Genomic DNA, 14,060 nt, shown 5'->3' on the forward strand with positions numbered 1-14,060 from the left:
TCTGGTTCTAATTTCTGATGCACTCTTCTGCATATTTATTGTACCTTTCCAATCATACTGTAATAATTCTCCTCTTCACTAACTTCGATCACTTGTTTATTTTTATTCTTGAAACTTCCTTTCATTTGAAATTACCATTCCCACTAACTAGTTTACTACCCTAGTTACATGATTTGCAAGGACACTGGTCCCAATGTGGTTCAAATGAAATCCATCCTGATAGAACAGCTTTCTCCTTCCCCAGTACTAGTGCCATTTCCCCGTGAATTGGAACCATATTTCTCCCACATCAATCTTTGAGCCATGCATTTATCTCTCTGTAACTACTTACTCTATACCAATTTACACATGGATCACGTAGTAACCTAGAGATTATTACCTTTGTGGTTCTCTTTTTCAATTTAGTCCTGAGCTGCTTATCCCTCAGCAGAACCTTCTACCTATGTCATTCAGATCTAGGCACAACAAATACACAAAATCATTCCTTCCATTCCTACAAGTTCTTCATCCACACGAGGAGCAAGAACCTCCACTGGGAGCAGGGAACTGGCTGAACCCTCTTCCAAAGTTAAATTTTGGATTCCAATACCTACCGAACCTTGCAATAACACTCTACTATTCCTGATCATGAACCAAATTTGACGTAATAAATCGAAGGAGTGTGACTGTCTCCTGAAATAGTGTCTAAGTGTCTTACCCACTACCTGGTGTTTCATGTCCACAGCTCAGACTCCAGTTCATAGTTCCACAAGCAGCTTATACTTACTGCAGATGTTGTCATCAGAGATAGCACTAACATCCACCAGCTCCCACATACTACAGCTGCAACACATTACCTGCCCAGCCATCTCTTTTATTTAATTCATTCATTTGGATGTTACATATTTTAACAGTTTCTTAACTATACTCCAGCTGCAATAATGTCTCCTGATTTAAATCACTTAGGCATTGAAAAGAGTCATGGAAGAAATACTCACCAATCACCTGTAATGTCATACTTCAAATCTGACAGGTAGAAACAGATTGAAGGGACTTTCTCATGCTGTGTTTCTACCTCTTCCCAGGGCTGCCCTCTTCATACAAGACCACTCTTCTCTTTATGAAACTGTCTCCACGTACACACTCATTGTTTCAGATGCTGCTGTTCCTCCTCTCTTTCTCAAGAGCTCTCAGCACCCGATTGAGGAATGCAGCATAAGGAAGCCACCTCCTGCACTTGTTGCCAATTACCCCACCCCTGTAGCTCTCATCCCATGATTCCACCATACCTGGGTGATCCGAGGCCTCAGGTTGGGTAAATTATGACCAGAGATCACTGGCTTTCTGGTGGTTTAACTGTCAAGTGCCTAATTGGCAATTACTGTAATCTTTCCCAAAAGGTGACAATGTGGCCCTTTCGACAGTGCTCCAGAGGCCAGGTTGAACCAATCACCTCAATTTAAATCTTGCCCAACTTCCCAGAAAAAAGCACTTCTAAACTATCTTGCATAAATGAATAGGAGCTACACCAAAATAGACTTTCCACCAACTTAAATTTTTCCACCCCAAACTGAGACCTCTTCACCCATCTATCCAAGCAGCAGCCTCAAACAATCACAAAGTTAATCTCACTCTCAGCAATATCCTTTCCCTCAGTTGAATTAAATATTCTCCTGGAATTTTTTTTTTTTTAAATATTTAAACCTGCATCTACAGCCCCTAGGTCTAACCACTGTAGTGAGTAGAATTTGTTCCCCTAGCTACCATAATCCATTCTTTGATCATTTTATATAGCTGCCATATCTTCATGTAACATCTGTCCTTTTAATGATTCCAGTCTTAGATAACTGTCTGTGTGGAGTTTGCACATTGTCCCCATTTCCTTTCAGTCCAAACATGTGGGGGTTTGGTGGATTGGCCATTCTAAATTGCCCATTGTGTTCAGGGATGTGCACGCTAGGCGAGTTAGCCATGGGAAATGCAGAGTTACAGGGATAGGGGAGGGGGGAATGGGATGCTCTTTGGAGGGTCAATGTAAACTCAATGGGTCGAATGGCCTGCTTCCACATTATAGGAAATCTATGACAGATCTGCATATCAACTCCAGCCTCCTTCTGCTCTTTGACATTTAATGAGGAGAAAGATCACCATAAAATCCTGAAGTCTTTAGATAACTGAAAGGCAAAAAGGAAAGTTTGCAGGGTGATGTTGCAAAATCACAGTAGATTATAATGCAGAATAAATTTACAATTTAAATTTCGAAATAAAATCACAACCTACACTGATTCTGTATGGTTTATTAATATTAACTGGACGATCACAAAAGATGCCAAAGAGCGATCACACCATTGAGCAAAAGGATTTACAGGCGAGAGTCTTCCACATTGTCCTTACAAGTCATCCCTTCTCTAAAATTGGTGCAGGGTTAGGTGATCGACTGACTGAAATCGCCATGATCTCACACATAGAGCTCAGGTCTACTGTTAGTAGACCTGTGTAGGAATATGCAAACTCTCATGCTGTAATGTAACGTTATGTGCACCAATTAGTTCCATGGAGAGGGGGATCAAGTGAAAACCAGAGTGACCAATTAGGGGAAAAAAGAGAAAATGTCATGGACAGTGGATGGGACTACTAATTAACCAACATTTTTATTTTGAAAAGCCTGACTCACTCTGGCTCACATTGTCCTTCCTGATAAAGGTCCTGGTCATTATAGTTGGGATTAGTCAAGATGTATTACAAGCTTATCATTTCCCAAATGGATAAAGTACATACTGCTCCTCTCAAATCAGCTACCCTCATATCAAAATACCCTTGTCTATTCTCCAAACACTTCAGATTTTAATCATTCATGATGTCCTCGCTTATGGTGCCATCTGCCAAATACATCCCTTGCCCACTGGCCATTTCTGCAAGATGCTGCTTGTGATTTTGCAAAAAAAAAACTGTTTGTGATTTTGCAAAAAAAGAAAATCAGCCAGTGAACTGATGCTTTCTTTCTTTCTCTCTTTCTCACACTCCCCACTGCATCAACCAAAAACAAGTAGCAACACTGACAAGAATTTTTTGGTCACAAGAAATAAGAATTTAAAAAAAAAGACACTTCGGCAATTCAACCACAGCTTGAAGGAAGGACCAGCAGTGCCTCTTGATTGCACAGAACATTCATTACAACATTGCTATCAGTACACAGTTCAATCTCTACCAGGGACGTCCAGTTACATTCTATGTTCTATGGAACTACAATACGCATATATAGTTGGAAAATACATTTTATGAGGTGAATGTGAAGTGGGACATGGAAAAGGAGCTGCTTTGAACGCTGGGCGTTGTCAATGGGAGGAGTACAATAAAAATCAACCGAAATGAGACAAAAGCAGGATTGTGGGTCAACTGTGTCTCCATTGTCGGTGGTGCAACCACATCCCTATAAATGAGGCTCTTGGCATCTCCTAGGCAATGTCAAGTGCACGATGTAGTGACCAACAAGGAGAGAGAGTCCGATGTGTTTCAGTGGGTGCCACAGGGGGCTAATGGGTAAACCCTGCTCTCAGCATCTGGTCTCATAGATCCCGCTTCGTCCAATGTACCGGACCCATTTTATCACATCATGATCGCTGTAGTTCAGCTTCGGTTCAAACACTTTAAGGTACCGCACCTTCAGCCCAGATGGAGCGAATGGGACCTGCGCAGAATAATGGGACGGAGTGAATATATAAAACATGGTATAAAAACATTAATTCTGGCTAAAGAACACATTTACATTAGTCAGTTGTCACTCTTTGAAACCCAAATCTTGCAGGAAAGTGGAAATATGACAAAATAAGGAATATTGAAACTAATCTCAAAAAAGTTTACAATTTCATTGTGAAAGAATAGTAAAGGGAAAGGTGGACCTATTAAAGACATAATACAGACAGAAATCTAAAACCTCAGATAGTAAGAACTGCAGATGCTGGAGTCAGAAATAACTGTGGAGCTGGAAAAACACTGCAGGCCAGGCAGCATCAGAGGAGCAGGAAAGTTGATGTTTCAGGACGGGGCCCTTCTTCCGACCTGAAATGTCAACTTTCCTGCTCCTCTGATGCTGCCTGGCCTGCTGTGTTTTTCCAGCTCCACACTGCATTATCTTGAAGTCTAAAAACTGCCAGGATAATTAAAACTTAAATTAAAACCCAGTTACTTAGGGGCAAGGCCAGAAAATCTGGATAAAAGAGGTGGTGGAAGTCTGGAACATTCTACCTCAAAAGGCTGTCAAATTAGAAATCTCAAACACAATTTTTGTTAGGAGCAAAGTTACAGAATCAAGGGCAGCTAAACAGACTTAAAATCAGCCAGAGCCAAAACTGATGACAGAACAGACTCAAGGGTTGGTTGGCCTGATCCTGGCTATATGCTGTGATGGTGAATCATAAGGGAATAACTACTAAATGAGTATTCAATTTCCCAAAGTAGAAACACTGGGGAAAAAAGAATGCTAGAAGAAAACCTATATTTTAAAAGGACAGAAACAATGGATTTAACACAAGGTTAAAAGAAAAATACAAGGGAGAAAATATGATTAAAGATACACATATCTCTACCTGGTTATTTGTATTTAGGTTAACAAAATATATATTACTTCAGAGCTCTGCAGGTTATAACTGTACTTGCCTCGAAGTTCATGGAGATAGGTGGGCGAGCCCATTTCTTTTTGTCATTAGTGGGTAGAAGCTCGATCTCAGCACTGATCTGAGATTCCTTCATTCCTGCCATTCGTTTAATCCTGCAGGTATGATTGAACAGGAATTCATGAAAGGTAACCTCCTGCTTTCCAAATCTAAGTCATAACATGGGTACAAAGCATCCTATGATGTAGCGCTTCAGCCATTTGACTAGCAGTACAATACAAAGGAAGAAACTTTCAGAATTCCTTAGGTTCTAAAATAAGCCTCAACTCAAGACTGGGAGGGAGTGACAGAACACAAGTAACAGATCTGTTAGCATGGCATCAGTAGTGGTGAAAATGCCAGGAATTCAATAAAAAGACTTATTAAAAACAAAAATCACATGAATGCACATGGACAAGGAACTTTGGCTTGTAAAATCAATTTTTTTTGATAAAACTAATACAGTGAACAGAATAGAACCAATGGATACAGCATGTTTAAATTTTCAGAAATCAGTAAGCACTGCACAGAGGTTCAACAAAATTAGGGCTCATGGGATTGGGTAACAGTAGCATAGAGTGAAGATTAATTTATACAGAAGAGAGCAGGAACAAATAAGTCATATTCAGGTCAACATAGTGTAACCAATAAGGCATCACAAGGATCAATGCTAGAGCCTTGTTTATTTACAATCTGTATCAATGACCTAAATGAGGCAACTAAATGTATTAAAAATAACTGGCAATATAAAATTTAGGTAGTGAAGAAAACTGCTTAGCAAATGCAAAGAATTTTAGATTGGTTAGGTACATTGGCAGGAACGTAGCAAATAGGTCAAGACAGAGAGAAATATGATGTTATCCACTTTAACAGAAAGGCACTTTTTTTTTATATGTTCAGAGGGATCCAAATATGTACATGAATCATAAAGTTAACATGCAGGTAAAGGAAGCAGGCAAGTAATTCATATGCTAGCACTTATGGCAAAGGGATTGAAGTATGAGAGTCAAGTCTAACTACAATTGTGCCTATAACCTGAGTTTTGTGTACATATTTTGTTCACTTCACTTACAAACAGACATAATTCTCACAGGAAAGATTCATCAAGATGGTTCCTGGGATGAGGAGATGATTCTGTAAAAAGTTGTCAAGTATACTGCCCTTTTTACAAAATGAGTTTAGAAAAATGAGACACAATCTCTTTCAAAAGAATGTGAATTTCTTTAGAGAGTGCATGTGTAAATGCTGGGATGTTGCTCAGAGAAGGAAAAGCCTCAGGAGGAAGGTTAGTTTATTAAGGCTGAGATAAGGAGAAAATTCTTCAAAACGCTATGAACCTTCAGAATTTTATAACCGTTGGGCTGTAAACGCTTATAAACGCTTGGTCGTTGAGGTCATTCAAGTCAGTGATTGACAGGTTTTTGGAAACAAAGTAGTAAAAGATATGGGATAGAGCAGGCAAATGTAGGTAATCTTAATAAACCTGTTTAGTTGTGTTATGGCCCATCTCTGGAGCAGATGCTTGAACCTGGCCTTCTGGTTCAAAGACAGGGACACTAGCACTTCACTTGTGGTAGAGGATTAGCACCAATTTCAATGAACGGTGCACCTGTAACTCCTAATGACCTTAACAGAACTGGCTTTATATATTAGGCTTGATAGTTTAACTTGTCATTCTAAAAAGGATTAGTTCTCTTAAATACTTCTGTTTTCAAAGTGGAATTGCTATCACTGCATACACCAAACAATAACACTTGCAACTAAATGTTATTTCGTATGATACAACACTGATCCCTTTCCATTTGTAGAAATGACTACAAAGTGTATGACTGCTTCAAACAGCACCAATGTGAATTTGTTTAAAGCTAAACCTCGCCAGTTAAGACGGTTTTTAAACAGGTCAGAAAAACAAAACCAATCCAAGCCAAAGGTTACATGCAGAGCAAATGAAATGAATGTGAGGACTTCTGCACATTGGGAATACTTCCCCAAGGAACTGTACCAAGAGCTATCTAGTATCCACTTGACTCCACTAATTCTGTTAAAAAGTAAACATGATGGAATATCCATTTTGTCAATTCTGGTTGCCACAACTGATTCAAGAATGCAGTTACAAAATTTTTCCCCAATATTTTAAGAGATGGACTGGACGATTAAGTGTGTGCATTGATCCCAAGATCCAGAGGTTAAATTCAGAATGGAATGAAGCTTTCTTAGGCTGCTGACAAGCTAATATTCTATGCAAGAGACTCAGTACAGTGCCCAGTGAACACATATGCACAGTGCACATCTGTTTCCCAATTCAGCTCAAAGGGCTTAAGATTCAGAAACCGAAAACTGCAGCACTGGATCATGCATTGCACGTCTGCTGGGCCTAAATCTAACCCAGTCTGTGACTGATCATGGGCTTATTGTAGATACGGTTGTGTAAACTGGTTGTGAACGTATGCTATTTTAAAATGGTTCTAGTACAGGTAATAATTGTATTGAAAACTATCCAGCAACAAGCCAGTGATTTGGTTGCCAAGGGGACAAAAGCCCAGACTGAAAAACGAATGTGAGTGCTAGTTTTTACATCTTGGCACAGGGGCAGCTGGTCTTGAATTGACGACAGTCAGTCCCAGAGATCTGGAAAGAGACCATTTCTTGCATTAAGCACCAAGCAGAACGTTAAGTGAGAATTTAGTGTCTGTTTGAAGAGTGCGGCCAGTGGAGATATAACGAACCAAGGGCCACCAGAAAGTACCTTGCGCTGGAAATCAGTTTGATTATACTCAGGAGAACTGATGAAGGGGCTTATGCTAGGATATTTCCGAGCAGGGCAGTGATTGATAGTCAATATTCATCATTTCAGTTTAATACCAGAGACTTTCTTGGACTAAAAACTAATCTTAAAATGACTGTTGTGATCACGTAGTACCAGCAACACACATGCACATATATGAAATAGCTCCTCAGAATTATTTTAATCAAGCAGCATTGAAACTTGGTGAGCTGTCAAGAAATTTGCAACTCTTATTTTATTCTCACTTGCATTATAACGGTTAATATTGAGAGATGAAAAGTTGCTTAAGCAATCCAGCTTGAAATTAAACAATGACAGACACCAGAATCTGAAGGAAAAGTACAACAATAGCCTTTGAGCATAAAGACAAAAAAAAACACTGATTGATAACAGGAAGGATACTGGGGCCTCCTCATTATGTCTCAGTCTCAGACACTGACCTTGTTGTAACATCAGGAAGAAGAGAGCCTGTTGAATCGCTGGGAGGAATTGGGACGTAATCAGAAGGCTATGTATGGGGTGAGTGCAATATGTAGCATAAATGCTAGAAGTGATTTTCAAATGTGTCAATGAGTTTATCATGAAAACACACTCTGTAGTTTTTAGTTAGTTTGTACAACACATCTTGAACCATGAAATCATGCGAATCTGTGCAGATATTCATATTGCTTTTAAACAAGTTTTTGTTCACAACGAGGATTGTAACATCAGGTTACAATTCAACTTTTTCTTAAACTCCTGATAAGCTATTTTGTAACTGCTGCAATACACTACAATACAAGAACAACGAGAAAATCTAAATGCACTTTAAAAGGTCACTTACTTCCAAACAATTGCATTTTCACTGGCCTTGTACTTGGCTTTCCCTTTCATGCAGATGACCTGCACTCCACTGGTATTGAGCGGGGTTGGAATACGCACCTGCAGGATAGAGGAGAACTCGTCAGCAATAATAAATTCAGTAAATGGACAGGATTAAGAAAAATTATCACATACTCCTGGTCACGGGCTACACTGGGTGGAATCATGTTTACTGCCATTCATCAGATGATTAAACTCTATATCAACCTAATCTGCTATAATTCAAAACTCACGTTTGGTCTTTTTACTTGTCCTTTTGCCTTCCACCAATTCTCATCATTTAAGTTCTCCTGCTTTCACTTTACTATGGAATCTGCCTTTGGTTCTGCTCCCAATCTTTCCTGCCAATGCACTGGCTTTTTCCCAGCTTTGACAAAAGTCAATCTATAATTCTTTTGCCCATCTTTAAACCGATGCTGCCCGACTTCAACATTTCCAGCTAATACAGACATGGATCACTCGTATCAAAATTGTACATGACCAGCAGTAATTTGTCATGACACCTAAATTTGAAGTAAAAATTGTAAAGCAAAATTGTGACTTAGAAAAGAAGAACAAGAACAAGAACAAATACTGAAAATGGTAGAGATGTGGGGCTAGTCAATACCTGTAAATTCACTGATATTTTTGGAGTTACATTCAGCAAAATGTCTTCATTTCTGCTGAATGTGATAAATTTGATTTCTCAACCTGCCTTTTCTCTATACAGAATCTGATTGCATATTAATTTTGAGCATTTTAAGAACTGTTTTATTGCAATGCTTTTCTGGTGGATAGAACTTTGAAGAGACATGGGAAGAAAACTGTCACTGCTGACTGACCTCAGGAACAGGATGTTTTGTACTGCAGCAGTTGTTAAATCTGAAAAAATAAAAAACCAAGAGCCAAGTACAAACAAGAAAGTAAAAGGAAAGGCCAAGGCAAATAAAGCAGATCACAAAAGCTGAGAGAGAATTACATCTGAACCCAAAGTCAAGCTTGGTCTTAAACGTGGGGAAGGTGCTGACAGGGCCAGTTGCTTTAGAGTTCTAACACCAAGGAAGAAATTGTAGAAGTAGGCTATTCAACTCATCAAGTCCACACTGACCTCCGAAGGGGAGCCCATCCGGAACCACCCTCCTCCTCAGCCTTTATCCCTGTAACCCTGAATTTCCCATGGCTAATCCACCTAGCATGCACATTCCTGGACATTACAGGCAATTTAACTCGCACATCTTTGGATTGTGGGAGGAAACAAGAGCACGCGCAGAAAACCCACACAGACACTGGGAGATCGTGCAAAATCTACACAGGCAGTCGTCAGAGGGTGGAATAAAATCCAGGCCCCTGGAGCTGGGAAGCAGCAGTGCTAGCCACTGAGTCACTGTGCCACCCTATGGCAGTTAAGATGAGAAGATAGTACAATCATTTGATTTCAGAGAATTCAACCAGTTTAATGAATCTATGGTTTCTATCTTGCCGCAGCTTCAACCAAATTCTACAATAAGTCTCCTCCTCCAGCCCAACAACTCTCCAAGATCCATGCTCTTCCAATTCTGGCCTGCTGCACAATTGTGATTACACCTCTGTCAGCAGCAGTGCATTCAACCAACCTGATTGAAAGCTCTAGAATACACTTCATAAACGGCTGGAGAGGAAGGGAGGAGTTTAAGTTGCTTCTTAAAATCTATCTGTGGGACAAACTGGTGTGATTTGGTGTCAAATTTTACATTGATGATGCTTCAGGGGAAGAACCTTGGAAATGGCTTGCTACATCACAGGTATAATACAATTACAACTGTTAATTATAATAAGTGACATGATCCTAAAATGCCTGGCTTGGATTCTTGTAGAATTTTAAGTTTTGATATTTCATAGAGTATACTATGCCATGATCAAAATGCTTCATTTGACATTTTCCTCAGCCTTTTGTCAACATACATTGTTACCCATCTATATGCATCCAGAATGGGAGATAAGAGGAAGCAATGAAAATAAATTTAAAAACTCCTCCCAATTACTGCTAAAGACAGAATTTTTTTTACATTCTTTTACTTTTTGACAGGATGTGGGTATTTCTAATTGCCTCTGATTGGAATGGTTTGCTAAACCATCGAGAGGGTAGTTAACAGCCAATCACATTACTGAGAGTCTGAAATCATATGTTGGACATTAGCAAACAGGATGGGCTTTTATGACAATCAACAATAATGCCATGCTCAGCATCATTGAGAATAGCTGTCAAATCCAGATTTACCAGCTGCCTGTGTTAGGATTTGAATGCACGCCTCCAGAGCATTACCCTGGGCCTCTGGATTACTGGTCTAGTAACATTACTATGATGCCATCTCCCCTTCATTCCAGACCATGACCACTCACGATCATATTCCCACCTTCAGCCTAGGCATCAGTTGGTTTCTTCACCTGCCATCTTCAGAGTTGCTGCTTTATTCCAAGCACCCTGCCTAGCCATACAATGTCGAAGGTAGGATGAAATGTGGTTCAATTCAGTTTCGCACTGACAAAATGACAAGGTGAAATGTCCAAATAAATTAGAACCATTAGCTCTACATGTCCTCCTCCTATCTGGAAATGTTAAGCCTCCACTACATCAGATTTGAAGTCAGCAGCTCATTGTGAATAACAATAATTCAGTTTCATTTTCCAACTCTGTACAGCTGACATTAGGAATTGACGCATAAGGGAACAAGAAAGGGTCATAGAATTGCATGACTCAGAGCACAGAAACAGGTCATTTGCCCCTGAACTGTCTATGCTCCCCTACATATTTTTCACAGGCCTCCTTTTACGACACTCGTTGCACCTCAAAACACTTACTCTTTTGCCCTTTCTACGGTCATATAATTTCCTGAAAAACGCATCTATGTGAGCTCCCTCAACTCTGTGGTATTGAGCTGGTATTCTCACCAGTCTGGGTAAAAAGGTTTTTCAATGCAGAACCCCGAATAAAAATTTCATTCAAACAACTAGGTGTAGAAGCAAAATCTCATTAAATAAGAATTGAACTCAAAAGAGGGGTAGATTTTGTCTGCTCAAAGCTGTTGATAAATCTTTGACCAGTATGTCATTTGTGAATGCAGCACACAAGGGCCTGCACAAGATTTACTTTAGAAAAACTTACACAGTTCTCCTGATCTCAGTACATCCCAATACACTTTACAGCAAATGAAGTACCTTTGAAGTGCTGTCACTCTGGTAACTTTTGTTTAGAATCCCTACAGTGTGGAAACAGGCCCTTCGGCCTAACAAGTCCACACCGACCCTTACGGCATCCAACCCAGACCCATTCCCCATAACCCACCTAATCTACACATCCTTGGACAATATGGGCAATTTAGCACGGCCAATCCACCTAGCCCGCACATCTTTCGACTGCGGGAGCACCCGGAGGAAACCCACACAGACACGTGTGCAAACTCCACACAGACAGTCACCTGAAGTCGGAATCAAACCGGGGTCTCTGGTGCTGTGAGACCACAGTGCTAACCACTGTGCCGCCATGTGAAAAATAATGTGAAAAATATAGCAACCAACGATGACAAAACACTCACAACACTCACAACAATGTGAAAAGGACCAGTTAATCCATTTTTGACAGGATATGATGGCTAACTTCCCTGTTCTATGAAATAATACTGGTAAACTTTTTAAATATCGACAGGAGGCAGACTGGGTTATGGTTTAAGACTTTGTTGAAGAGATATTAGTGAGCGCAGCACTCCATGAATCTTGCACACAACTATAGCAAGGTACAATATCTGGAGTTTAAACAGAAAGACAGTAAAACTAAGTCACAAAAAAAATTTCATATTAGGTTGTTAGTGCATTAAGTTGAGGAAGTGCTTTTAAATAAAATGTTGCATAATACTCAATGAAGAGTGCAGGCGGGCATGCCAGGAACAGCACCAGGCATACCTGAAAAGGAGGTATCAGCCTGGTGAAGCCACCAAACAGGACTACTTGCATGCTAAACAGCATAAGCAGCAAGTGATAGACAGAGCTAAGTGATCCCACAACCAATGGATCAGATCTAAATTCTGCAGTCCTGCCACATCCAGTCATGAATGGTGGTGGGCAATTAAACAACTCTCTGGCGGAGGAGGCTTGACAAATAGCCCCATCCTCAACAATGGAAGAGCCCAGCACATCATTGCAAAAGATAAGGTTTGAAGCTTTTGCAGCAACCTTCAGCCAGAAGTGACGAGTGGATGATCCAACTCGGCCCCCTCCAATCGTCCCCAGCATTACAGATACCAGTCTTCATCCGATTCAGTTCACTCCACATGTTATCAAGAAACGGTTGGAGATACTGGATATGCAAAGGCTACGGGCCCTGACTACATTCCAGCAATAGTACTGAAGACTTGTGCTCCAGAACTTGCCACTCCCCTAGCCAAGCTATTCCAATACAATTACAATGCTGGTATCTACCCGACAATATGAAAAATTGCCCAAGTATGTCCTGTACATAAAAAGCAGGAGAAATCCAACCCGACTAACTATCGCACCAACAGTCTACTCTTGATGACCAGTAAAGTGATGGAAGGTGTCATCAAGAGTGCTATCAAGCAGCACCTGCTCGATGATGCCCAGCTTGGGTTCCGCCAGGGCCACTCAAGTCCAGAACTCATTACAGCCTTGGTCCAAACATGGACAAAAGACCTGAATTCCAGAGGTGAGGTGAGCGTGACAGCCCTTGACTTCAAGGCTACATTCGATTGAGTGTGGGATCAAGGAACGCTAACTGGAATCAATGGGCATTGGGAACAACTCTCTGGCGATTGGAATCATATCTGACACATAGGAAAATGGTCATGGTTGTTGGAGGTCAGTCATCTCAGCTCCAGGACATCTCTGCAGGAATTCATCAGGGTAGCATCCTAGGCCCAACCATCTTCAGCTGCTTCATCAGTGATCTTCTCTTCATCATAAGGTCAGAAGTGAGATATTTGCTGATGATTGCACAATGTTCAGCACCATTTGCATCTGTTGAAGCAGTTCACGTTCAAATGCAACAAGATCTGGACAATATTCAGGCTTGGGCTGACGAGAGGAAGTAATATTTGTGCCACACAGATGCCAGGTTATGAATAGCACCAATAAGAGAATCTAACCACCATCCCTTGGCATTCAACAGCGTTACCATCACTGAATCCCTCACTATCAACACCCTGGGGGTTATCGTTGATCAGAAACTCAACTGGACTCACCAAAAACAGTGGCTACAAGAGCAGGTCAGAAGCTAGGAATATTGCAACGATTAACTCACCTAATTCAAAGCCTGTACACCATTTACAAAGCACAAGTCAGGAGTATGATGGAATATGCCCCACTTGCCTGGATGAGGGCAGCCCCAACAACACAAGAAGCTGGACACCATCCAGGACAAAACAGCCACTTGATTGGCACTACATCCACAAGCATCCACTCCATCCACCACCGTTGCTCAGGAGCAGCAGTGTGTAGTAGCTACAAGATGCACTGCAGAAATTCACCAAAGATCCTCAGACAGGACCTTCCAAACCCATGACCACTTCCATCTAGAAGGACAATGGCAGCAGATATATGGGAACACCACCATCTTCAAGTTCCCCTCCAAGCCACTCACCATCCTGACTTGGGAATAGATCGCCATTCCTTCACTGTTGCTAGGTCAATATCCTGAAATTCCCTCCCTAAAGACATTTTGGGTCAATCCACAGCAGGTGGACTGCAGAGGTTCAAGAAGGCAGCTCACCACCACCTTCTCAAGGGCAACTAGGGATGGGCAATAAATGCTGGCT

The 14,060-nt window shown here is 40.8% G+C and overlaps 2 protein-coding genes across 2 annotated transcripts in view; both read right to left on the reverse strand.

Annotated features, from left to right (window-relative positions):
* Positions 1–2,260: 2,260 nt before the first annotated feature.
* On the reverse strand, positions 2,261–8,970 carry LOC109926566 (AP-2 complex subunit mu-like). Its single transcript, XM_048604202.1, has 3 exons — positions 8,240–8,970; positions 4,636–4,747; positions 2,261–3,667 (listed from the first exon to the last, which is right to left on the reverse strand). Exons 1-3 carry the CDS (start codon positions 8,287–8,289, stop codon positions 3,533–3,535), a joined length of 297 nt encoding a protein of 98 aa, XP_048460159.1. The 5' UTR covers positions 8,290–8,970; the 3' UTR covers positions 2,261–3,532.
* Positions 8,971–11,951: 2,981 nt separating this feature from the next.
* Positions 11,952–14,060, reverse strand: part of LOC125484709 (segment polarity protein dishevelled homolog DVL-3-like) — a 43,437-nt gene continuing 41,328 nt past the window's right edge. Inside the window, exon 5 of the mRNA XM_048604531.1 lies at positions 11,952–12,063. Within this exon, the coding sequence (XP_048460488.1) occupies positions 11,952–12,063 (112 nt within the window). The remainder of the gene's footprint in view (positions 12,064–14,060) is intronic.

The sequence above is a fragment of the Rhincodon typus genome, chromosome 13 (assembly GCF_021869965.1).
Source record: "Rhincodon typus isolate 14 chromosome 13, sRhiTyp1.1, whole genome shotgun sequence".
In the NCBI taxonomy this organism is placed as follows: domain Eukaryota; kingdom Metazoa; phylum Chordata; class Chondrichthyes; order Orectolobiformes; family Rhincodontidae; genus Rhincodon; species Rhincodon typus.